The sequence below is a fragment of the Chaetodon auriga genome, chromosome 14, assembly GCF_051107435.1.
Source record: "Chaetodon auriga isolate fChaAug3 chromosome 14, fChaAug3.hap1, whole genome shotgun sequence".
Classification (NCBI taxonomy): domain Eukaryota; kingdom Metazoa; phylum Chordata; class Actinopteri; order Chaetodontiformes; family Chaetodontidae; genus Chaetodon; species Chaetodon auriga.
Window position 1 is genome coordinate 14542636 of NC_135087.1, and position 27601 is coordinate 14570236.

The window sequence follows — 27601 nt, forward strand, 5'->3', positions numbered from 1 at the left end:
CTCCTCGCCACATTAGTTTAGTGTGTTAGCATGTTAACATTTCCAAGGGAACAAGCGCTAAACACAGCGTGGACCTGATGGGAGTGACAGTCGTGTATTTAGTTGTAACTCAGGTAGGCCTATTACAAATTCAGATTTTTCAAAAGTTATGAATCACCAGATGTGTCAGAATTCATCTTGAGGCGACATTAATGTGTTCAAATTTCATGGCAATTCATCAAATAGTTACTGAGGCACTTCACTCAAAACCTCAAAAGCCAATCCCATAGTGGTGCCAACGGAAAAGTGAACCATGAATGTGTGTATTAAACATGGCAGAGTCTTCTGAGCCTTGAGCTTGAAACATCACAGCACTGGTATGCGGATCTATTTGTTTCAACTGCTGTTTCTTTGATCCAGCAGCCATCCTCTTAGGCACTGGAATGTTCGTTTCTTTTTCTATCATGTCTTATTTAACATATTTTGTGACAGTCCATCCAGTAGATGCTGCAATATTTCACTGGATATAAGGGAACGCTTTGACCTTCTCACACCCACTCCACACCTTACTTGTCACCTGCTCTTCCTAGCCATACCCTCCTTCCCTCACCTGAGCTGCCCACCTGTGTCTTGTCACTCATTAAGTGAGTATATAAGCACTGTAGTTTGACTGACTCTTTGCCAGATTGTTCTCTGTGGTTATGCAAGCCTTTCTAGCGCTCACCTTTGCCTCTCCTGTTCCTGACCTGCTCTGTTCTGCTCTCTGGTTTCCTGCATCCAGACTCTCTCCGGTCTGTTGGCGTACAGACCAAATCACCCACCATGGGTAAAAGAGCTAATCTGTTACACAGTGTTTGGTTCGCTTCGATCCAAATCTTTCAGAGGCTTCAGGTCAAGTGCCTGCACTGACAGAGTTAATCCGTCTGGATTTCAAACTAACTCAGCACGGTACACTCTTGGCCCGGTTTCCTGTTATAAGAGCTGTCCTGTCCTGTGCGTTGGCTGTACTGCAATTGGGTTCACCATCTGCCTGTTACAGACCTGCTAGTAGCCCAAGAGGAAAACACAAGGGAGACATTGGGTAGGGTGAATATCTCTTCCAAATCTGATGGCAATCCATTCAGGAGCTGAGACATTTCAGTCTGGACCAAAGTGGTGGACTGACTGACAGACCGGCATTGCCATCCACAGAACCACACAGTTAGTGTGGCCAAAAACCATATGAATAAGTGGGTAAAATGAGTTTATGTGTAGACCTCCACTCCATCTCAAGGAAAATGTCTGTCTTGATGAGTGACTCGTACAGCCAACATAACATTTCCTGGTGCTGTATTTACACTGCATGCGCTATAAAGAGATTAACATGAATTAAACATTACATAACTGAAAGTATCAGCATGACAAATGGAGCAGCTTCCTCCTACAAGGTGTGTGAGTGTGTGTGATACAGTAAGGAATGTTATTTTCTTCAAAAAGGTTGACAATACGATACCTAAGCCCACCATGGTTACCAAATATGAGAATGGGGGAGGGGAACCTGCAGAGCAAACATATGGGATATCTGGGTTAGTACAGCAAATTTTCATATATGTTCTACAGCCACAGAAAGTGGAATATTTGCTCTATATGTGTGTCTGTATAAGTCCAGATTTGAAGCAATAAATCAGTCAGAGATTGCTACAAGAGTGCTAATATTTAGATTAAAGATGCTAAATGGCTCTGTTCCACGTAAAGGTTCCTATCACTGCCGGCTTGCTCGCCAAGTTACACTGGCAAGCAAATATGTGAGAAACAGGAAATCACAGAGATAGCTGTGAAGGGAAGAGACACATTTTCATCAGGAGTGTTTGATTTTTTTTTGGAGAAATTGTCATTTGCTTTGGTAAAACAGGATGAAAAAATGTTCTTTTTCTGCAAAAATATGAAGTGAATTCGCATGCAGAGAAGCACATGCTCTCACCACAGTAGATATATTATTTTGCTGGATGTTCACATGTTCACCCCTAACCATTCATTCATTGACAAATAAGGTTTTTTTTTTTTGATATCTCAAAAATATAAAACTTGTACAAGATAATACCATAGAATTAAAGCAAATCCTGGTATTTTTTACAGTGTCATACTTTGATAACTTGGGTTCATAACTGGTTGGAAAGAGTAAATCGTCTACATATGAGGGCTATCTAATGATATCCTGCATGTTGTCTGAAAGTGACTCCAGGATTCTTCAAATGATAATCTGGCTGCATCGTGACCTTGTTTTTGCTCATTATTTCTGTTGTTTCTTCTCTCCCTGTCCACTTCCTGCTCCAATTTTATAAGTAAGGAACTCTTGCTAGTAATTGCAACACTGCTCAAGTCCAAAGTAACACATCCTAAATATAGGTTTGTATAACATGCTGGGAAAAATTTCACCAGGCAACAACATAAACTACTGCAGATGGGAATGTACAACATGGGAGATGGGTGTTCTTAGCCGTTTGTACCCACATATCTTCTCTCATCAAATGCCCACCACTTCAGGAGTCGACGGGGTCTGTCCCTCAGTTTATGCAGCATATTGCACCATTCGCTGATTCCACTGGGACGTGACAGTTCGAGGTTTTCTGACATGCCTGGAGAGAGGTTCCCACAGGCGATGTGATGTATAAATGAAGAGCTGTGGCTGCAGAGGTCTGAGCTGTCTACTCACATTATCTGCAGGCATCCTCCTCTCGTGCAGTCGACGAGGATTGGCGAAGGTCAGGAGTCAGTTGTATCTCTGGACCTTGTGGGTCGATTGAAAGATTAGACCTTGTGAGCCGCTCCCTGACCCGTGTAGTCATTACCTTGTCGCAGCAATTTCACATAAATGACTGACGAGCAGTACAGGTACGTCTCGGTTCAGGTCTGCTGATCAAATCTACTCCAATCTGAAACATCAAAAAACAAAAGAGGGACCATCTTTCACTTCCCATTATCCCGTTCTAAAGGAAGTGGCTATTGCTAATGGTCACTCTCCAGGGACGCCTGCAGGGAGGAAAGCATCAAATCACTTTAATGTGAACAGTTGGCTGCTCCCTGTGGGTTGGCTGCTCACAGATGGTGGAGAGTTGTGTGTGATGTGTTTAACTTCTCTCAAGTTGACCCAAATTAACTTGCGCCCATCACACTACTGACTCCAGGGATCAGCAAGGTGATCCTTGATGAGTACAGTGAAAATTAATGGTTGGAGGTAAGTCTACAACAGCAGTCATGCACTGCTATTGATTCAAAGCACTCATGAAGGTGGATGACCAGACTCTATTAAAAGATAAATATATGTTATTTGTTAACTCTGTTAAATATCTAAATGATGCATCCATCCTAAATAAATAGATTTACATTGTGGGAATTTTTTTAGGTCCATGTTTCTATGAACTACAGTTAGGTTATCTTAGCTTAGCATAAAGACTGAAAGCAGGGGGAACCAGCTAGGTAAAGGTAAAAGCTAGGCTAGTAGAGCTAGGCGACCCAACTGAAGTGTGAAAATGACAAGCTGTTGTTTTCCGTGAGATTGTGAGCAGGAGTATTTTTTGGCAGGTGCAGTGGCTCAAAAGCGCCTGTACAGCCACAGTTTCACTTTGACACTATCTGTAAAGCTGAAACAAGAGATAACGTGTTTGTCACTGGCCCATCTGAGTAGTGCATGCATGAGTGACTGAGGATTAGTCATAGGGTTAGGATTACCAATCAGTCAGGCGTTAGAGTCTGAACTCGTGGCTGTAGCATCATATTCATCATACCAATATGAGAGTGCCATCCATCCTCTCATCCAACGCTTGTCAAGTTAGCAAATAAGTGCATTTCCAAAAACCTTGAACTATTCCTTTAACTGATTTATACAGAATAGAAGTCCCCTGTGATCTCCTGAACACTAAGTAGTTCAACGCAGTGACTCTGACAGTAATAAAGGAATGTTTCACTCATGCGCCTCACTGGGAGACTGACTGCAGTGTCAGTGCAAATGAGCACCTACGAAATACATGACACATCATAGCCCTTTGAAATATCTAGACAAGTGTTCCAATGCCATCTGTAATGACCTGATTTCAGCAGATATTTGTATTTTTCATTCATCTTGTGGGTCATTCCCAATTATTGATAGAATTGTATTGTATAACTCATATTCAGTTATTTTAATATGCATAAGAAGCCGGTTAGTTGGAGAGATACGAAGAGACAGAGTGGTGTACACATAGTGTTTCTAGCATACTTGTATTTGTTGGACTGTGAACTGCTTGCTGGTTAACATGCCCTGACGTGTGTGAGTTTCATCAGTTGTTTTGCCCAGCCCTGAGGATGGTCGGCTGTTGCCGAGGCTGTGGATCCTGCTGTTCAGGCTGCAACAGACTGAGATAGGTCTGGGGAGCAGGACAGGTCAGGAGCTGTTTTCACTCTATGCAAGGAGGTACCGCTGTTCTCTTTCTTCATGAGCTCCAGCAGTAGGGCCGCCAATGAACCTTAATGCAAGCTTCCTTAAAGAGCAAATGAAGAAAAAAAGTGCACAGGGTTAACCCAGACAGAATGGTTTATATTCCACAAAGGGTTTTCTGTGTTTGATGTGGAAGAGAGAGTGAGAGTCATAGTTCACCTTAGACTCACCTTTTTACCAGTTACTCAAGTTTAAAGGGGCTCAAAACTGTGTTGGGTACTGCATAAAGTGTTCCTCATATCATGAGCCTATGGTGAAAGTTACACAAATTAGACACGGAGTCAAGTAAAAGCAGCTGGGTTTTCAACAGAAACAGTGCCAGATTGCAATCATTTTTTATTTATTTATTTTTTTAATCATGCACTGACTGTACAGCTTCTCCTTCACACTTTTTCTCCAGGATATCTGACCTTCAAAGTGAATATAGAGTAGATGTTTGGAAGGAATGATAGAACCATGTCTATGTCTGACCTTTAAGTGATGTATCGCCACTGAGCAGGAAGTGATATCAATGGTTTCATGCCATTATGATGTGTCAAGTACATATATCACCGTATCCTGCAGGCATTGAAGGTAAACTGTGCTGCATGCGTAGACATGTCCTTATGTCTAGGGTCATTGGAGAAATCAACAGAGGGTGGTGGACCAGGAGCAAGTAGCACACTCTGAAACAGCCCACTGGCCTTCATTAAAGTCCTGTGGCTATCTCAGCCAGCCATGATGGAGAGGTGTGGGACTGATGGTGTGAGTACACAGACAATCTCACACACTCCATGTGTTATCGTTGCAATCATTATACATAGATGTACAGCTGAGGCTGAAATGTTAAATGAAGAGCCTGGAAATATCGGCCAACTTCAAACTAGGGCCCAATTAGAGAGTTAATCCATCAGGGACGCATAACTGAATATGATACGCCGCTCGCTGCCACTGTTTATCCTTTCTCTAATAGTATAATGTTACATCTAATTTGTATTTTCACTTTTTATAGAGACACATGCAGCAGTTATTGTAGATGATACATTTTATGTGCTGTCACACTGTGCACAATATATTAATCTAAGAAACATTGCTCCGGTTATTAAATTTGTCCTCACAATTCAAATTTTCTGTCTACTTCTATGATCCCCACTATGAATCTGCTCCTGCTGGAATACACATATTGGAGCAAACTATGATTGTTTGGAGATACTCTGTGCAAATATACAGTCTAGGCTACGGGTTGGTGTATGCAAACGAGGTGCAGCAGCTGCAGAGGTCTTTCCATAAGGAAAACAATAAAGTCCTGCCAGGACAAAAATATGAGAAGAGATCTTCATTTGAAGTTAATGTCCTCTTGTGTTATTAAACATTGTATGCCTTGTAAATAAGTGAAACTGAATCTACAAGCTTGTACATAATGTTATTGTCATGTAAAGTGACCAAAGACACATCGTCATGAACACAGGCTCTGTACGGATGGCACATATCAGTCCTGATTACAATATCTTAACAACTATTGGATTGATTGCCATGAAACCTCGTGCAGATATTCATGCTCCCCAGATGATGATCCTCTGAATTTGCATCCACTGCAGCTATCAGGTCAAAAATCTAATTTGTCCAGCATGTTCGTGACAAAACTAGTGACAGTCCCAGACAGATATCGCCCACAAGAGTTGGTAGATACAAAAAACAGTGGTGGTTTGAAGAACTTTGGTTTTCCTGTGTGCTTTGTTTCATGTGTGTCCTTTTTTGGCAGAGGCTGGGCGTGGTTCTCCATGTGGCTGGGAGCTGGCTCCGTCACAGCTGGGACTCATCACAATCAGCACAGTATAAAGACTGTGGACTGCAGAGGACTCAAGGCCAGATTGTTTCCGCTGCTCAGTGGTATTGTTGGCTGTTTACCAGTCTTACGAGTGTTAGTTATTATTTGTTCTCCAGTGTCTTTTTCCCTTTATGATCAGTGAGTTCTCCCGCACTGATCTCTAGCTCTAGCCTCTTGCCTCCACCTGCCTCAAGTCTCAAGCCTTCAATCACTGCCACCTTGCTTCACCTGTGCCTCCAAGACCACATGCCCTCAACGCAAGTACTCACAGCGTTGGGCTGCGTGCTCTAGCGTCTCTTAACTGCTCACCACCTCAGTACCTCGTGTCTCACTGGCTGATCCCAGCTACAAATTTCCTCATCGCTCTTTCAATAAATTCATATTTTGCCCTTACTCCCTGTCTGTGTGTCTGCTATTGAGTCCTAATCCTATCTGAAATGTAACAAACAGAGCTAAAAGGGGGTAAATATTGGGCATAGAGTCATCAGGGGGCAGAAATATGATTCCACATGAATGCCAGTTTAAAGCAAGTGTTTTATAAGTCTTTCTTAAGGATCCTGCAAAACAGGCACACTAAGTATTAGAACAAGATGAGATGTAGATGCATGGGGGAGTCCAACTGTGTCCCACTGCTCAGTGGAAACGGGAGATGTTGAGTTGAGAGGGTTCAGATACAGACCGGCTCAGACCAGTTCTTGATTTGCTCAGTCTTACTCACCTTCATAAGGGATTCTCAGTGGGGGAAATTCACTCTCCTCCTGCTACTTCCTCCCCTCCTCATTCTATATCTGCTCCTTTGCTGCAATGCTTTGCTTCCCTTTCCTTGATCTCAGCAATGTGTTGTTTCAGAAGCTTCTGCTGATTGTCGAAGGCGTTCTGGTTGCAGTGCAGCACCTGCTATCTTTCAGTTCTCGTCTAACCATTTTTTTTTTTTTTTGCCTCTGTTTCTCACCCACCCGTATCCTTTTTTCATCAATAAATCTTCCTCTAATGCAGTTTGTCTTGGCTTTATTTGCTCTGTTATGTACCACATACCCTTCAATGAGTGGGTACTTTACATCAATTGCCATGATGAAATTTGGCAGCTTCACAATGGACAGTTTCTTGGCTTAGGCAGCATGAAACATAATAACAATAATAAAGTTTATCTGTGTAGCACCTTTCATCCAAGACATGCAGCTCAAAGCGCTTTACAACAAAGAAATCACATGCACCAAATGCTTCACATAAAAAGACATAGAAGAAAGATAACGACAGGGATAGAAAATGAATGTAAAATAAGATGGAGAATAAAGCCCACTTTTATAATAATAGAAAAGATAAGCTAAAAATACAGATGAGAATAGAGTAACATAAGATGGTAAATAAAACCCACTGACTTGGAATAATGTTGCTTGAAACCTCAAATAAACCAGCAGCAGATGATCGCAGTGTTCTTGAAGGCAAATAATAAACAAGGGAGTTAGCCGTGTAGCTCTGTCCTGGCACATTAAGGCCTTTGTATGCCGGGAGGAGGACCTTAAAACCAATTCTAAATGTAACAGGAAGCCAGTGCAGAGCAGCTAAAACTGGACTTATGTGCTCTCTGCACTTGGTTAATATTGTAGCTGAGCTGCAGTTTGAGTTTTGAATGAACTGATGTAAATAGTACCTTACAGTAATCCAGTCGTCTTGAAATAAAGGCATGAATCAGTTTTTCAGCTTCTGTTTGATTTATAAATGGTTTTAAGTTGTTGTAACCTTGTTGATGTGGGGCTTGAGTCTCAGATCTGAATCTAGGATAACACCAAGATTTGTAATTCACATTTAATCCAAGAAGTTAATTTCCCCAGGTTATTAAACAGCAGTTCTCTTTTTGTTTGAGGGCTGACTAGTAGGATTTCAGGTTTGTCCTCATTGAACTTATTTTAATGTTGTTTACTGTTTGTATGGCTGGTTAGCCTGTTCAATTTGCCGCAAGCACGTTCTGTGGCTAATGTGGCTATTACCAGACCCACATGCTGGAGCAATGTTGCTATATTTCATACTGACGGACAGTCAACAGAAACTGTGTGAGCGTTAAGCCTCATTCAAAGCCAGTTTAATAATAGTAGGCTGGATGTGGGAAACTGTTAGTTTCACGTTGTGTATGTGTGTCTTTTGCTGCTGAATGTGAATGTAGTTGATAGACGTGTCCCGTAGTACTGACTGTTGTACTTATATTTGGCAGAAAACCCAAAGTTTTCTGCCAAATAAATGCTGCTGAGATGCCTCATGCTACCCCACATCTAACTCTGAGAGTGAATCACATTACATTTACTCACTAACCTACATTTAGGGGCAGGCTAGTCCTTCCAAAACACATGTAGGCCTATACCTCATATTCATTACTGTTTGGAGCCAATAAACACATCCGTCATTTATTATTATTGTTATTATTATTATTATTATTATTATTATTAGTAGTAGTAGTAGTAGTAGTAGTATTTCTTTCTGATGGTATTTTCCCTTAGATTACCAACAGAGTGAAAAGAGGTAGAATCATGTTTTGAGAGGAGTATCCCTATTTTTTTCGTAATACTGTGATATTGTACCATCGCTGCAAAAAACACAACACAAAAGACACAAACAAACAAACACCATAATATAAATTTTAGGTCACAGGTCTAGTCTGAGGCCGGTACCATTATTAAAACATGAAACAAGACTTAGATATTCAAACAATCTGCTTTTCAATTCAAGCCAACCCAAAGCTGATGCAACACGATGCATTTATTTCAGTGCAACTGCAACATTTAAAGCTGGTTTTCAGTTTTTTTTTCTGCCACCAGTTTCCATCAAAGTACACCTTGAGGAGCAATAACAGGGTCTGAAAATCAATCAGAAATCCTTCTGACAGCTGCACTGGTGGATTGTGTATTAACATAAATCTCACATTACCTTAACAACGTGTAACTCCAAGCTGCATCCTGTTTCCTTTGTCATGATGTGCATTATTTACACTGTGACTAACAAGTCACAGGAACAAGCGGTCTTAACTATGACAGCATGCACAACACAACCTAAATAAGGGATGTGGTTTTGACTTTTTAAATGCATCATCCTGTGAGTGTTGCTTCTTTGTATTCAGCCAAAATATATGCCTGTGCCAAACGCAATGGGGAGTCATTACTATGGGATGAGAAGTTGCATTGTCTGGTATGTCAGCAGAGAAACACTGTGAAGCCACTTCATTGGATATAAAATTCTGGACCCATAGATTGCTTTATGTCTGTACACAGCCTTACTCAGCCAGAAATGTAAACTCATGTCTCTTTGTGGGTACTTTCACAGTCAACAGTGTTGCCCACAAATTCATTACCCTTGAATCAGCCTCAGGCTTCGCCTCCTCTCTCTTTATCCAACATTTACCAGGGAGTGATAAGTGGATTTAGTCTGCATTATGAAGCTCAAACTACATGATTGTTAAAGGCCAAAAAGGGACACAGCTGAGCTATGATGTTTCTCTTGGCAAACTCCTGTAGAGCCCCTCTCTTGTAACACTCCTCCGCTATCATCAAGGTTAATTAAAAATTTCAACATGGCTTCACACAATTTTCAAACCACCTCCGGAAAATTTCCACCAAATGTGTGTGTGTGTGTTTCTCTTTTTCCTCCACCTCCACTACAGCCTCTCTCTCTTCCCTTCCACAAGGGTCCTTTGGCCATCATTAGAACTTAATGAACTCAGTTTAATAATCAAGGGAATTAGTGGAGTTGGGTTCAGCAGTGGCGTCTCTGTGTCCTACAGGCATTGTGGTGGTGGCTCTTCCTCGTATTTGAAATGAGTGCCGGCCATGTGTAAATGTGTTGTGTTCTCACTGTGTTCTCTGTGTCCCACACTGTGCTATCAGGGGGATGTAATGGGATGTTCCACATCTTTCCTTAATTAGTTTTGGACTGTGTTCATTAAACTTAGCAGATTTAGTTAACTTATGGGTATCTCACAATGGCCCAATTCCCCCAAGTACACTGATGTCTGGGTGATAAATCATCTCTCTGCCTGTTGTAATTATGCAGGCTGTTGAAGTGTCATATTTTTCTCTCAATGTATGGAGAGCTGAGTCATGCAGTTAGGCTACATACGTCTTGCAATCTCCCTCCGACTCAAATGCACCACGATTAATATAGTTTACATTCTCTGTTGGGTTTGTAAATGGATTTTAGACTGATGAATTTATCTTTATGATCACTACTTTAACATGTCAGTGTACATGCATTCGTTTGTTCAAGCTTGTGTTATAGCTTTGATGAGGGGAAAAAAAAGCATTGTCCCTCGAGTTTAACTCGTGTTCCCTCTGTCACTTTCTCTCAGCCAGCCATGATATTGGAAATTATTCAGCATTAGTGTGAACTGAGCCTGGTAGACTTGGGGTGTTACTCCCTCGCAGATGGGTGTCACATTCAAATAGAAGTAAATTAGCTGTCACCAAGGCTGGGCTTTGGAGCTGCTGTTATGCCTCAGAGACCATCCTTTTTACTGGGTCTGTGCTCGCTGCCGAGTCAATGCAAGGCAACAAGTCTGCAAGAAATGAAGAAGCTCAATATAATGAGGGTCAAATGGCTACCTGACGCTGAATTCCAACTATATGACTGTACATGCAGAATCACAGCACGGAGAATACATTGTGTAAAATCACCTGCTGTTTGCAGAATCGCCCAAAGAAAAGCTGAAGGATCAGGTACTTGGTTTGAATCTCTGCTTCTCCAACAGCAGACAGTTGCCCTCTCATTATCTACAGGCCAACATTAACTGTGGAGCAGGACTCATTACCAGCAGCAAATCCCAAGGGACAGGGCAGATTGGCACAGTCTCCAGACAACAGGGTGACAGTCTGTCTTTTAAGGTTTACGTCTCACAAATACATCACTCCAACATTTTATAGATGCTTCGCTTACAAGATATTTCTAAATATTTTCAAAAATTATTTAAGTTAACCACAACCAATTAGAGACAAGTATCTAATTATGATGATTTTTTGTGCTCTAATTTGACAGAAATAGTCTGAGTTACACACAGAAAACTAATTAGAGTGCAGCATTTATAGTACAGGTCCCCGAGATTATGAAAACTGAACGTCAATATTCATTAGCGTGAAGCTGAAGAAATATGATGAGGCTTTAGTGACCCCAAGTGGTCGAACTGAGTAACACAAGCAATGTTTCTGTGTGGAATTTACAGCATTTATTAAACAATATGGGAACAACACTGAGATAAAGGATGAACCTTGACTTAATTAAGATGGCACTGTGTATACTTTGTATTTACAGTACATTACACACATTACAAACACATGTCTTGACTCCCATTCACAGTACACCACTGCTACAAAGGACCACACAACAATAAAACATGACATGGCAGCACGATAAAAATAAAAAGTATCAATATGATGTCAGCACACACAAGCATAAATAATTCACTGAGAGTACCAGCATACTGTACAAAATGTTCATTTAAGTTACTCTCTATATGAACTGTGTAGTGTTTGACGTAATAAATATGAACAGAAGCACTGAAAACATGTTGTGCATTGATAGGAACAGGGACAACGATGTGGAGCAACAACAGCTCTGTACATCTGAGGCCTAAAATCTGTGCACCCTCCTCATGAATAATAATAATATTAAGAATAAGAATAAAACATTCTGCTTTAAAATACTGCGCTCCTTCATTCAATATCTTTTCATGTCTCTATACCTTTAACACTGACAACTCTGTTCCAACTCCAACTTCATCGCATAAAGTGAGTAATGCTCATTGCAATGATTTTCATTCTTCTGCAAATGGTACGATACAGTGAGGAGAACCTTCTTTTCTTGGTGACATGCTAATTGGCTTTTGTGTGTACCATTAGCATTAAAACACTGGCTATGTGTATTGTATCCCACTTAATATCATATGTTGTCATATTGCCTGGTTCTTGTTATACTGATAGAATTCTTGCACTGCTCATGACCAATAAGTAAAACATCTGATCCAGATTTACTCATGCTGCCATATGGGGGCAGCACCAGTCTCCCTGGAGGAGGTCCGGTGCATGTATCTGTCTAGGAGGAGGAGTCCTCCTCCACAGGGTGGAGAGCGTGCCTCTTCAGCAGTGTCTTTAGTATTTCCACCTCACGCTCTGCCTCCTTCAGCTTCCTGCGTAGTGTCTCATTGGCTTTGTGCAGCCTCTGGTTGTCCTGGGGGAAACACATAAGATTTTTAAGATGTACAGTAACTGTGGTGCATTTAAGTACTGTGCATCTGTTAGGAGGAAAAGTGGCCCCGACACTCACTGATTCCAGAGATTCATAGGTGGGTTTACTCTCCTCTTCTGCCTCCTTTGGCACAACAGATGCTCTGTTTTCCCACTTGGCACAGTGTCGCTGTTTTCTCTGGGGCACGGGGCTGGGACACGAGGTGAGGGTGGGTGCTGCTGGGATCAGCAGAGGCGGCTGAAGGCGGCTGGCCTCAGGAGCTGCAGAGGAAGGCGAGGGTCCCTCTGTCTGGGTACCACTGTGGACCCTCTGCGGCCTCAAATGAGAGGTGACCGGGGAGTCTGGGCTCCAGTCTTTGCTGTCATCCGGCGGGTAGGGAAAAGGACAATCTTCTGAACCTGCAGAGTGCGCCATCATTAGCAATTATTTCAAATGAGAGAAGAGAAGATGCAGATTGTTAATCACGATGAACTTGATTGGCTTTTTAGCCTTTTGAAGGACACACTCACAACATCTAGTCAACAACCAAGAAACAAAATGACTCAAATCATTAATGAAACACAAGTCAAATAAGCCATTTGTGAAAACAGCACGTCATGAAGACTCATTTGAAGAGGGGCTGTGTTAATATAGCCCCCGTGTTTTTTGTGTCAATCCATATCAAGTAAAATTGAAAGTTCTTCTGTTCTGAATATAGTTTCTTTCTCACAGCAGGTGGGTAGCATCAGTATAACTGTAAGTGAAACAGTTCCTAATGACAGCTGGTGGGAAATCACCTTGACAGTAGATACCATGCTCTAGACCTGTTTTCTTTAAGCTGCAGCAAACTGAAGTGAAATGATGTAAATTCAAATTTTTATTGTTTTCTGCACAATGTGGCAAGTGGTGATTACAGGAAATCACACTGCTTACCTGATGAACACAGGCCTGACAAAGAATCTGCCACCAGATGGCACATGTCACAGGGACTTCATGATTTCTGTTGCTAAATGAATGTTATTGTCTTCATACTTCAGGTGAGAGTGTACCTCTGTGGGAACTTGCGTAAGACTAATATATTTGTTGTGACTGTGCAAGGAATAATACTGTGTGTGTGTGTGTGTGTGTGTGTGTGTGTGTGTGTGTGTGTGTGTTTATCAATGGGACTCTTTATGCTGGGAATGAACCATGTCACTCATCATCAAACCCACCCTCTGAGGTGCCCATGGTGACGGGCGTGGAGCTCGGTGTTGGACTGTCGATGCTGTTGGTCACTTTGGTGTTCTTCTTGCACTCAAACGCCACCTGGTCCTTGCACAGCTTGTGGCAGTTCATCCCGCAGTCTGAGCAAGTCAGAAGAATGCACAACATGTCAGAACAGGAACTGGTGTCAACAAACTGACTTCTACCGACTTTTCTTTGAAGACTATCTATTCTGCAAATGCAGATTCTCAGAGCTTTGCATGCTTACTGTCAACCAAACAAATAGTTCTCAGATCTTTTGAGGGACGGGGGAGGGGGAAAAACTGTGGTTCTGTCTGCAGCCTGTTTTTTTTTCATGTGCTGCAAGGTTCAGCTAGCTGTGTGCAACACAGAAAACCACACTACACCTCCTTTAGATAGCTTCACTTTACCTGCTCCCCACAAGACACTGTGTGTACCTCTCCTCATTTTTAAGCACTGACTGACATTTGGCCAAAGACAGACATGTCAAAATTGCACAAGAGAGAGTGCCATAAGTACCTTTGCATCTGTAGCCTTGCTTGATGACACCCCACAACTGTGGCAAAGAATATGGGGAAAAAACATGACTGAATATCAAGGAGCAAAAGCAAAACTACAAGCAAGATTACATACTGTTGGAGAATTTGTAGACCATGACATTGCAGTTAAGCAGTTTCTATAGGCTGTGATTGTGTGGAGACTTACAAATCCTGAGCAGTTGTCACAGAAAGTGGGTTTCATGTAAGTGGTCTCCTGGAAGTTGTGGACAAAGCCAAGACCCAATTTGGAGCAGATGACACTGGCCCGCATGAAATAGGCGGTGATCTCCTCTCTGCTCACGAGGCCCTCCCTGGACAACCACAACACATACACGGCATCATTTAAGAGAGGAAACAGAGCTGTAAATGATACAGTATATATAGGAAATAACACCTTGACAGACCTTTTCAGATGTGAACTTCATATTTGATGTCTGACCTGATTTATTCAGGCATACACCCACCGATCTGCCCCATGTGTTAAACACTACACCACTGCCATTGTGTAATGTGAAAACAGCACCAACTATGGTGGCTTTCATGTTTAGGTCTAAATTAGAACTCATATGGTTTTCTGGTGGCTGTGAGCATGCCACTGGACGTGCATGATATATAATACTGTGAACATGTAGTGGTGGGGGTTATGGTTAGTTCTGCAGCTATTTTATGCTTCCTGTTGCTACACTTGTCAGTACAAACACAGCTTTTTCTTCCTCTCCTCTGAAGTCACAAATGAGCTGAGTGCATGACCTGTCAAACACTCACTTCTCTTTGTCCATGACACAGAAGGAAAATGGAAAACTAGCAGCAATTTTCTCAAATTCCCCTTGAGAAATGAAACCGTTCTCGTCGTGATCATAGTTCTTAAACACGGACTGTGGAAGACAAAAGGAAGACACCATTGTTACTCGACTATTTGTGAGCTGCAAGAGCAGGCTGTCAAAATGGCAGCATCCAGAAGAATAGTTCAAATAAATGCTCATGGTTGTACAACAGCATTATTGTGTCGCTGTCACTTGAAAAAGGGAAGCACTCACATCCACCATTCTCTGCACATGTTTGCTGATGGTTCGTGGGTCAGGTTTAGGAGACACTCCTGATGCCCAGTCCACAACCACTGGAGGTCTAGAGGGGGTGGCTGGCTGATAGAAAATTAATACATTGTTAAAATTGTCAACTAGCTGGGAGTCAGATCAACTCGAAGATGGACAACCAAATTTTTGAAATTATTATTATTATTATTCTCTTTCTTGCAGAGAGTTAAATGAGAATATTGATCCCACATGATAATCTCATAGCTGTAAGTATGTAGCTGGAGCCAGCAGCCCATTATCTTTTCTTAATGTAATGACTAGAAAACAGGGGGAAACGGCTAGCTTGGTTTTGTCAAAAACAAAACACAACACAACAAAACAAAACAAAACAAGAAACAAGCAATTTTTTTTTTTTTTTTGCCATTTACACTGGTTATGTGTTGGACCAGTTCCCAAGGTTTTTACACTTTGGTTTTTATACGTATTAAACAAATAAAATGTTAATTAGTCATCTTCATAGGTTTTGGTAGATGGATTTTGACAGTGCCAGGTTAATTGTTTCTCCCTTGTTTCCAGCCTTTGGCCTAAACTAAGCTAATGTGGTGTTAGCTTCATATTTAGCATACAGGTATGAGAGTGGTCTCAATCTCCTTATCTAACTATTGAGAAGAAACATATTTAGTGTGCAGTATTTCCCAAAATGTCAAAATATTCCTTCAAGCGTTACTCAGCTTTAAATAATTGTATTTGACTGCTTGCTAATTCGCATGCTAGCTGCTTCCTCTGGTTTACTGTCTTTATGCTAAGCTAACTGGCCGCTGGCTGTAGCTTCATAGCTAGCATACAGACATGGGACTAATATCAATCTTCTCAACTCATTTGGCAAAAAAGTGAATGAGCCTATTTCCAAACTATTGCTTTAAAGCCAGCTGGTAAAGTGTTGTTAAATTCATAAAGGGTCTCTGCTTCTATCACTCACAGGTGCTTTGCAGTTCTTGGGTTCCCTGGTGTATGAGAGTTCATAGATCTCATCCTCAGTGTAGTAAAGGTCCAAGGACAGCTGTAGAGAAGGAGAGAACACATGTCAGCACATGGGAGGTAAACAGAAAGAGCTCTCTGCAGCTCGATGTTTCTCCTTGAAACATGTTTTGATGAGGGCAGAATTAGGTCACAGGGTAACTATTATCTCTTCATGGGCATTCTGTTGTTCAAGTACGACTGAAGCACTGCACACAGATAACACAACAATACAGCAATCTGAATTCACTCTCATTCACACTCAGTTCGTCACCCACACACTCATAGATCATAGACTCTCATCACACCCACACAAGCGCGCACAGCCCACATGCTGTAACGTGTCCATTTGCATCTGTGCTTGTGTCCAGTACAATCCACTGAATCACATGAAGACACATAACAATTTACAAAGAGTCTAGATGCAAAGTTGCACTGAAGGGCGCTCTACCGTCAACAGATGGACCAGGTCCTTGTTGGCCTCCAGTCTTGGGGGGATCTGCTGGAGCTGGATCAACTCATTAATGTGGCTGTAGAGTGCCTGGAGCTTCTGGACATTCACCTTGTTGTCCTCCACATAGTCTGACATGGCCTCATTGACCGAAATCAGGTCTTTGAGGTGGACGCCCAGGATAGGGATTTTAAAACCTGTACACCTGTTGTAAGCTTGTCTGTAGTTGTCATAATTTCTGCAGGAGGACAGCAGATCTGTCATCTCGTTCAGTACCTGGGGAGTGAACGGTTTTGTAACACTTAATGTGAGGATGTTTTGGTTAAATTATCAGATGGATCTTACATGATTCAGAGTCATTTACCTTGGTGACCTCACTGGGTACATGTGAGGTGGTGTCCTTCAGTCTGGAAATCGAGCTGTGGCACAGTCCTCCCACCACCGCCATTAGTGTGTTGTAATTGTGCATAAGGTGTAGACACTGGACAATAAAGCACACATATCAGTCCATCCACGCACACACACATAAACATGCACAATTAAACTTGTTCCAGGTAGCCCTGGTTATATAATCCACAACACTGCAGTTACATAAGCCACTTATATTGTTGGCTTTTTCTTACTGTGCTCTGATATCTCACTCTTTTTTGGAAGTGCTTTTCCCTCTCTTTTCAGTTCTCTAATTCGTGCTGTCACTGGAGCATTATGGTGTGAAATTCGTTTCCACACCCGTGGGTTTTGAGGTTGACAGCAGTGAGCAGCAGCAGACTGGTGCATTAGTGTTACAGTGCAAGAGGTCCTCCAGAGTACAAGCCCGCCTAACAGCTCCCTGAAGCCAGCACCTCACTTCTCAGCAGGCTGCATGCAGCTTCACATTGGAGTGGTTTGAACAAGTAAGGTTTGATCAGCGACTATGCTCACGAGTCATTTCTCTCTTTTCCACTTCCACAAACTCCTCAGTGTCTGAGTGTTTTCCACTTGATGACTGCATTAGCTTGCATTCAGTTAATATTTTTCGATTGGTAAAACTTTGAATACGGTAAAAGCCTGCAGCACAGCTCTTGAGAATCATTACCAGCTCTCTGTGAATATGCATTATGCAACTACCAATTATGTAGCATCTATAGCTTTGCTCAGAGTGTGACAATAGACCGTCATTAGATGCGGTGTGTGAACAGTAGCACGTAGATGCAAGCAAACAGACAATGTGTCAAATAGAGTTCCATTTTTCTTTTATGCTAAGCCAAGAACAGAAACTGTAAGAGTAACAGTGACGGGTTGATTAAACCACTACCTGGGCCACGTGGATAAACTTGGTGAAAACCTCAGCTCTCAGCTGAGCGGTCGGTCTACTCAGCACCATTAGCTGAACCCACTGGGAGATACCGTTACACAGGGCAATGGAACGCTCCATCACGGGGATGTCCTTCATGCAGCAGTTGTGAATGTAATTCTGATAGTCTACAAACTGGCAGAGAAGGTAGAGAGACAAACATAAACCGCTGCACTGAAACTGCGAGGCATTTCCCGTGGGGAGGAAACACTGAATGGTTTTTAGTTCACAGAGATACATGTGCACGAGATAAGATGTATACACTTAAAAAGTGTGTATTCTCACTGATATCCTGCAGAAGGACTTGAATTCCAGGTAGGTGAGATGCTCAGCCAGCTCAATGGGCTCCAGGTGATCAAAAAGAAGAGAGACCTTCCTCTTTTTACTGCTGTTAGCTTTGATCTTCTGGCTGGCCTTCCACGACCAGTCCCGCTCATTTCTACAACACACCATGGAAAATAAAACAACCACAGTGATAATCAGTAAAAGGTCAAGTAATAGCATGATTTACATAAAGTGGAACATTACAGTCATACATTGAACTGATTCATGACGAAATGATTTGTGTGATGGTTTGGAATACTTGGGGTTTATTGTGTGCTGTGGAGAGGTGTGGGGCTTTGTTTCCTGTATGTCCTTTTTTGGCAGAGGCTGGGCATAGTTCTCCAGGTGGCTGGGAGCTGGCTCCAACACAGCTGGGACTCATCACAGTCAGTACAGTATAAAGACTGTGGACTGCACAGAACTCATTGCCAGATTGTTTTTGCTGCTTAGTGGTATTGTTGGCCGTTTACCAGTATTACGAGTGTTAGCTATTATCGAGTGTTTGTTCTCCAGAGTCTATCCCCAGTGTCTCATCTCCTTTGTCTTTTTTTCTTTTGTTTTTGGAGTCACCAGCACCGATCTCAAGCTCCAGCATCTCTGCCACCACCTGCCTCAATCCTCCAACCCTCAACTACCACCACCACCTTGCTTCACCTGTGCCTCCACCACTTTGTGCCCTCAACGCAAGTACTCACACCACCCGAGAGCTCCAGCATATCTCTGAACTGCTCTCCACCTCACAACCTCGTGCTTCACCTGCTGTTTCCAGCTACTAGTTTCCTTGTTGGACATTCAATAAATTCCTATTTTTCACTTACTCCCTGTCTGTGTGTCTGCTATTGAGTCCAATTCCTACCTGAAACACAACAGATTTGTCTATTGACAGAAAATTAATTTGTAACTATTTTGAGTTTTTAAATTCCATTTTAAAAAACAAAAAAAAAAAAAAAACATTTTTAAGCAAAATTTCATTTCAACAATTTCCAACTTAACATTTGCTGGGCTTTATATAGTCGTCCATGATAATAAATTGAACATATTTGAGTTCAGGGCTGTTGGTCAGACAAAAAAAACGACCTCTGAGGATGTCGTCTTGGGTTCTGGGAAATTGTGATGTACATCTTATAGACTAAACAACTCAATTAATTAATGGAGACAATACTGGGCAGATTAATCAACTGAATATTCCATTTAATGCTACGTAATCAAGTGTGACATATAGTAAGTTAAACGATACACCGAAATGAGATGACACAAAGTACAGTATGTGTGATTCAAACGGTGTGAAATCTTACTTCTTTGATCTAACTTTGAAACTACACTAGCAGCCTAAAAGTTATGACTTTCACAGTTCAAAGTCTGCATTCCTGATCGTGATTGATTTCAGCGTTTTCCATGATTGAACAAACAACTGAGAGTTGTGTAGGCCTAATGTCAGCTGCCAGCTGGTCAGAGATTAACACTTACATCCATTTGGTCTCTAGGAGAGAGCAAAGATGCTCCTGTCCCTGCTCCCTGATCAGCTCCCGGAACTGTTCCAGGCTGTCTGACAAGCTGTGGTGCAACCGGAACATCACCCAGAATTCCTGGATCCAATGCCTGGAGGTCAGACATGATACAGTGTGATTGGAGAACATGAAATTAAAGTAGAAGTCTGTGCGTCCTCTGCATCCATGTGTTAAACTGACCTGATGAAGTAGCATATCCTCTGGCATTCTGTTAGCTGCTCATTGTCCATCGCTGTTTTAAATGTGAGGGCTCTGGTTAAGGAGCTGATGTTGACTGATTGTGATTATGAACATGAGTGCAGCGTACGGTGTTGTCTAAAAGTTAAATCTGAGATTCACATCAGGAGTCAGCAGTGTTTGAGGCAACACAGGTGAAAACAGCTTGTCAGTAAATCTGCTGATCTTCGACATTGTTCAGGACAGGTAAGTATGTTTTGGGTAAACCGCGAACATATGGTTGAGTCGACTGCTGAGTTTCTTAAGTGCAAACAGCTCATTAATAAAAACCACAGCAGCTAAACGAAAAAGACGAACAGAAGTGGCATTTGGCAATGTGGGAGGAGGCGGCTGCATGAAGCAAAACTCTGATGAGCATCACTGAATCATTCTGGCATACAGAAATAAGTGAATAACAAAATGTACAAAGAAAAAAACAAGAAAAAACACAATCAATGCCTCATATACTGTGGAACAACTGTTGATTTATCTGCATTGTTTGCTGGAAGGATGTTTTAATCAATGTCTTGTCACTATTCATTACTACTGTTGCTCTGCCCTCCGTTTGGCAAGTTGACCACAAAAACACTGCCTCATCAATCTATATACAGTGCAGACAAAAGTATTTCCTCGGTATAGGAAGTAGCTTCTATAAACAGACAGACACTATAGCTCTCAATTGGCAGAAATCAGTGTGAAGTGATGCACATAAAAAGGCTAATTGCGTCATGGGAGCAGACGAACCGCCCACGCAATCCCAAGGCCAGACTGTGATGAAGGCTGTTAATGGCCCCTGTGTCTCTTCCCTGATCCTAACCCACACACTGAATTTATTTGATGTATCCTTTTGGGTCTTCAGCTCAGAATGAGAGGGTTAAAAATAGCAGAGGGGCATTCGGCGTTTCGCGCTCTGACGTGGGTTCGTGTGAGCAGGGGCCTCTTTAAGCAGGAGAGGGTCTGTGTTTATATATATAGCTGGAGAGGACTTGTATGTGAAAGAGGCAGAGGTAATTAACACCTGAAACCCCAAGGCTGCTCGCCAGGCCAGTAGGCTCCTCTGAGAGGCTTTGTGACGCCACTGCTGCTTCCTGAATAGAAGCCTGGATTACAGGCCCTCCACTCAAGTCATGAGACACGACAAAAAAAAAAAAAAAAACATGCTTTTCTCTAGGTGTGAAGTGTGGAAAATGAAAGAGATAGAATCAAACATTTTAAAAGAGATCAAACACACACTGGTAATAGACTGGCTGTTATTGAATGCATGGGACACAGGGCTCAGAGTGACGGAAATTCATACAGACAGAGATGTAAAAGGTCTACAACTGACAGCAGGAGTAAACACGAACTGCCACTCGCCTATCACATTTTGCACTGACAGCTACAGGCTGCATTGTAAGCCAAGTACGAGCTTGATTTCCCGTTGCTGTTGACAACCACAGGAAAGCAGCGCACGGCAGAGCCAGTGATCTGTTCCCGTCTTGCATTTGGTGCTTAAAATTGGCCAGTGCGCTGTTTGAATCATCTGTCTGTTTTGTGATGGCGGTTACGGCATTAGTTGAAGGATATAGAGTGGTGAGTTTGTCCAGCAGATCACTGGAGGAGATGAGGAGACGGTGCATGGTCAGGCTGATGTTCAACAGGTGGCTGCTCCCACACACACAGCCGTCCGAGTCTGTAAGACAATATGCACACACTTCAGTTTACCCTCGCTGCTACGAAGTGGAGGCAAATTGTCTATTGCAAGGCAACACGTCATCCCCTTAAAATAAAAGCATCAGTGGCACGAGGTTTCCCTTGTTTGGGTGGTCAAAATGGGATTCAAGAGCTACTCCGCATGCACTAAATGGCCTGTCCACCTTATGGTAAGCTTATTTTGGACCATAATAGACTAAATAGTCAACATTTTAAAGAGTAGGGCCTTCTCAACAATTCCCATGAAAAACAAAACCAACATTGTTCACTGGTTCATAACGAGAATGTACATCTTTCAAATTGGGTAACAAATATGTAGTTTTGTATGTAATTTCCTAAAACAGATTTTAGCATTCAAACAGATTTTACTCAAACAGTGGTAAATAGTCTATTTGTTGGGGACTATTTTCAGCTGTGGATTAATTCAGAATTGGTGTTCATAATAAATAAGCGACAGTGCCCATGTTCATCACAGTGAAGAGCCGTGTCAGCCAGTGTGCTGTGGCTCACTGATGTGTTTTCTGGACAACAGTGGAACCCTGTGGCTCAGAGGAGACATAGATATCAGGCTTTGGATATACTGGGAATATTTGCTACCAGGAAAGATTATATTTAGATAATGTTTTATTGAATTCTGCACTGGATTGAGGACAAGTAAAGAAAGCTATAACTCTTCTCTTAACTGGCTCCTCAACACTCAATAACCCTTAAGTGTTACCTGTGAAAACCACAACACAGACACAGTTCTTGCATCAATGGACGGCAGAGGGTTAGATTCGGGTTGGTTCAGGTTCGACTGTAACATATCATCTGACAGTAAACAGGACCCACATTTCTCATGACTTGCTTTTTTCTCCGATTGTGAGAACCAATGCTGCTTGCTTGTCTCACTGACTTTTTTCGCTTCCTTTTTCCTTGCGTATACCTCACTTCCTCTCTTTGTGACCAGACCACCTTTCCTTATTTTGCTTGTCTGACTGAGAAATATTCTTGTCAGCCACTTTAAAAACTGAGTGTGTATGTGTGTACAAAATATTTCATAATGTCACAAAGCCAGATCTGCCCATTTAAGCGAGGCAACACACCACTTATCTTCTGTAAAACTTAAAACCACTGCTACATGCAGTGAATTAGTGGTTGGCATACAAAGGAAGGGCATTTAATTGCTTATATAAATATCATTTATATATCACAGGACATTTTAGGATGGTTACATCTTCCTCCCACAATGTGTAGAGAACGAACAACATTTGTGAATCCTCAAGCTGAGCTCTGTTTCCCTTTAAGCTGCACCAGATTCTTGACACCATCAAGGACATCAGGCATCTGTGGACCCACTTTCTAACCGTATCACCTTGGAAATACCTCGGACGCCATGGCAACATGTTTTCTAATCTTTGTTATCTGTAAGCAACTCACCACTCCAGCCGCAGCTGACTAATCCAGCCCTCATATCCTGCATGGGGTGTGTTTCTGTTTGTAACACACAACCACTACCAGCTAAACCCAGTGAATGTCAATGATCTCACCAGTCATGTCAATATGAGAGTAAAAGAGACAAGTGAAACAATGTCTTGTGTTCAAAATGACAAGGCAGGTAATGTAGCAACACTTTGATGCAGTTGCGATGTGTGTGTGTGTGTGTGTGTGTGAAAGAGTGTTTTATATATATAAAACACTCTCACACACACACACACACACACACACATATATATATGTATAACAATACCCACTTCTCCTTCTGACCTGTCTGTGGTAAACTCAGCTATAAGCCTGTTTTACTACAATGATCAATTTACACCGTTTTAGTTCACAATCTGGTAACAATCAGGTGTGAATCAGCCAAATTCAGACCTATGGCAAAAGCACAACAGGAAGCCATGACTCTCCATTAGGTAAACAATTGCTCCATCCTTCTTTTCACAACTTTCCAACCACTAACCCTCCCTGTGCAGGGTTAATTGCAAGAGGAAATCCTCTCCGGACTGTCTGTTCCTGACTGGAAAACTAGGGAAGGTGCCGCCCTTTACCCTGGAACTGTATGATACTGTATGGTGATAAACACCGCTGAGGGCACAGCGCCTGGCCCACTTTTAAGGTTATCTTAGTCATTCATCAGCCGTCCACACCTATGTGTCACTTTTCCTTGTTTTGACGGAGCGCATCAGGCTGAATGGGTTCTTTGTTTTAGAGGAATCAAAATTTCATACAAGGTGATGTGTATCTCAGTGTGCTCCCAATAAACTGCTCCACAATAATCAGGACACACTGCAACTTTATGGACTATACTTTAGGGCATTCAAAGTCAGGAGTCCCATGCTTGTACCCCAGGAAATAGCCTGCCTCCGCAGTTGCCTGGTGGTTGGACTGTAATAAATAATAATGTGATTGTGAAAGATTGTGGAGTAGCTTGTCTGATTTTACAAAATGGAAGCTTGTGATTTGACTAAAAAAATACATCCACATATCGAGTCAACCATATTACTTGGACTTCACATGACTAAGAGTGACAGTTAGCTGAATGTAAACAATAAAGTTGAAACAGTTAAGAGAAGGCTAATTGATAAGTGGTTAAAAAAAGCTAGTTGAATTATTTAGCTAAAAGCAATGGACCGCACTTGAAATAAGCCTTATGTAATGGATATGGTTGAAATGGATAAATGGTTCAAATAGCTTGTTAACCTTGTTAGTCTAGCTAAACTTATTGAATAAACAGTTAGTTAGCTAAATGTTACTGATAAAATGGCTAAAAGTAATGGACAACAATTGAAATAGTTAGCTTAAAGTTCTAGATAGTATGACTGAAACAGCAAAGGGAACAGTTGAAATAGCTTAAAGTAATGGATAATATGGGTGAAACAGCTAAAAGAAATGGATAAATGTTGACATAGCTAGTTAGCCCAGCTGAAAGACATGAATAAACTGCTAGTTATTGATAAAATAGCTAAAAGTACTGGATTAGCCTAAAGTAATGGATAACATAGGTGAAACAGCTAAAAGCAACAGCTGAAATAATTAGCTTAACATAACAAATCAGTGGTTGAAATAGGTTAAAGGAAATGGGCAAATGGTTGAAATACCACTCCAAGTGAAAATATTCTGATAGCAATCACTGACAGTTTGTATGGTGAAAAAATAGTGAAAAATCCATATTCACTTTTAGATAATAACTGGTTAAAAATCATATTGTTTGATATGCGACGTATTATATAAATTATATCTAATAAAAATTTAAACCTGTGTAAATACAAAAATTAATTATAAACTGTATTAAAAACTAAATATATAAGAATTAGGTTGACACTGGGCATGTTCAGAGCGGGCGGTGCAAGCCGGCTCAGTGTGGTAGACAGTGATGATGTCAACAGCTATTGATCCACACCTCACAGTGCTCTGCATTTCAAAGGCTGGTCAGCATCTGAGGACCACTGTTAGGGGAGCTGACCTTTCGGCTCAACCGGGCTTGAAGCTGCCATCAGGTAATCCTTCAAATAGCTCTTACGTGCACTCTCACATTTGAAAAGGTGGCAGGACTCGTGGACCTTAGGGGTTCGCCTGTGATGTGGGCCAGGAGGAGCAGCACTGTGCTCCATTTTATCAAGAGAAACTGTTCAAGGAAAACCCCAGTCATAAAACTGTACTGCGGGAGATAACATCTTGAGCATGTGCGTACGCAGCTCACATTTTTGCATAGTGACACTGAAATGGCTTTTTTAAGGAAGTGTTCAGAGCACTGTATGATACTGTATTGCAGGGTTCCTCAATTCTTCCAATTAATTCTGTTTCCTTCATGAATCTGAAATGAGCCGCAGGCTGTCATTACTGCCCGCTTCTACCTCTCCACAGATAAATGTAGTTATGGGTTGTCATTTTATGTGCAGCCCATTGTAACACCTCTCCATTGCTCTTGCTCCATTTGTGTAACCAGGCAACAGCAATTTGAAAGCTTGTCTCTTCAGAGACGCAATCACCATAACTCTGAGAGCACTCCAGACAACTTGATGAAGCCAGTGATCATTGCTTGATTGATCCAACTACAGCCTACTCAATCACTGCTGTTCGTTTTTCCATTTAGAAACCCCTCTGCAGATCTCGCAGTCAGTGAAATATTAACATGAATCAAAAAATACAGTGCAGCACATGATTTTGAAAACATAAGAAACACAAGACAAGCAATCTACTGTTTTCAACATTTCCAAATTGCACAAATTGCACAGGCCTGATTTCATCTTCAAATCACAAAAACATATTAAGCAATAATAATAAATGCAGCTGTGTTAAGAATATTTATTTCACTTTTAAAATGCAAAGCTTCTCCCCACTTCTGCTTCGAGGCGTGCCAAAACATGTTGGTGACTCGCTGCAAAATGCCAAGAGAAGTGATGGGAAAACAAAGACTTCTGGGAAACCACAACAGTGTGTCATCTCATCAACTAAGGCTGAGTTTTTCCTGCCTTTAGGGCTTATTATCTCATTGTTTCTCAATAGCAGAGACAGTCCAGCTGCAGGAAAGAACCAAAATAAAAATAAGAGGTTTCGGTGTTACGCAGGCATGAAGCAGAAACACCTGCTGCACACTTAACTGCAGTATCCACCTTGTGAAACTCAACACTGGAGCTGTGGCAAGTCAGCATGGACTTACCGAAGGACTGCAAACAGGTCTGGATGAGCTCCTCCCAGCTTGCCCCCTTGGTGAGGTGTCCCAGGGACATCATGGACTTACCCGGGGCGGTCTGGGCCGGGCTGGGTTTGTGGAACCTGTGAGGGCGGCCTGGAGGAGAAACTCTAGACCTGGAGCTGCATCCCGGAGTCACCCTCCTTGACAAACAGAGACACAAGAAGAGTGAGGGGGAGGAGGGCTTGTCGTAATGTAAATGTGCGTTTCCCTATTTGCATATGAGGATGTAGAGTATGTGCATGTACATGTGTTTCACACCATTGATCCTATGAAAAAACCGCAGATTATTACGCATGAGACAGCCTGTGTAACTGTCACAAAAATTGGAGCCATTGTTTGAACTTAAAGAACCCCCCCCCCTCAGGATTTAGCTATTCATTGTTCTCATTTCCTTCCTTTAACTTGGGGAAATACCGGTTGATTGCGGACATCCACTTGAAACTATTGAGTGACCGGTAAACAAGAAGGAATTAATCCGAAACGCGCATTATAAGAGCAGCAGGTCAGAAAGTAACAACAAATTCACGTTAAAGATCGTGTTTACCCATTGGGCGTTTGTGCGCAAAGCAGTTGGGTGGCATCACTTCACTTTTACGCACCTTTACGGCACAAATTTAAACACAGCTATTTATTTCCCCTAACGACAGCCCGGTACTATAAGTGAAATCATCAACTGTTACAAGTACGCACATTTTAGCCCAAACCACACCTGATGCTCTTTTTTTAAGACTGTAAAAAATAATGATCAGACTCACGCATCGTCTTTTCCCTTTTCGTCCGACGGTAAGCTTTCGTTTTGGTTGTTTTCTTTTGATTGACATCCCATGGCGAGGTACTGGGCGACGAGCGGCTGAACGAGGCTGTCCATCTGTGTTCTCCTCGATGGGAGCATTTCATCGCTCTGCTCGGCTAAGTGCGCCTCCGCGGTCTCAGCAGCATTGTGCTGACTCGTCAATGAACATTACACAATTAAGAGTCACCCGGCTTGTCTGTGAGTGGGCGGCCGTGGTGCCGGGCTTGTCACTCACACAGTGTGGGCTCAGCGCTTCATCAGTCCTCTACGTGCGTCAAAAGTCGAGATCCTTCAGGTTTATCTTTTACAAGTTGAATCTGGGATTGAGCTTGGTTCCTGAATTTTCTTTTGA

General features: G+C 42.0%; 1 protein-coding gene across 1 annotated transcript; it reads right to left on the bottom strand.

Moving 5' to 3' along the window:
• Positions 1–11420: 11420 nt before the first annotated feature.
• On the bottom strand, positions 11421–27599 carry LOC143331690 (RAS guanyl-releasing protein 1-like). The gene is made up of 17 exons (XM_076748808.1): positions 27212–27599; positions 26421–26596; positions 21653–21758; positions 20051–20113; positions 19830–19961; positions 18324–18477; positions 18000–18173; positions 17070–17186; positions 16706–16981; positions 16217–16297; positions 15241–15345; positions 14969–15078; positions 14370–14514; positions 14184–14220; positions 13652–13783; positions 12540–12859; positions 11421–12443 (listed from the first exon to the last, which is right to left on the bottom strand). The coding sequence occupies exons 1-17, from the start codon at positions 27346–27348 to the stop codon at positions 12309–12311; spliced, it is 2400 nt and encodes a 799-aa protein (XP_076604923.1). The 5' UTR covers positions 27349–27599; the 3' UTR covers positions 11421–12308.
• Between the last annotated feature and the right edge of the window lie 2 nt (positions 27600–27601).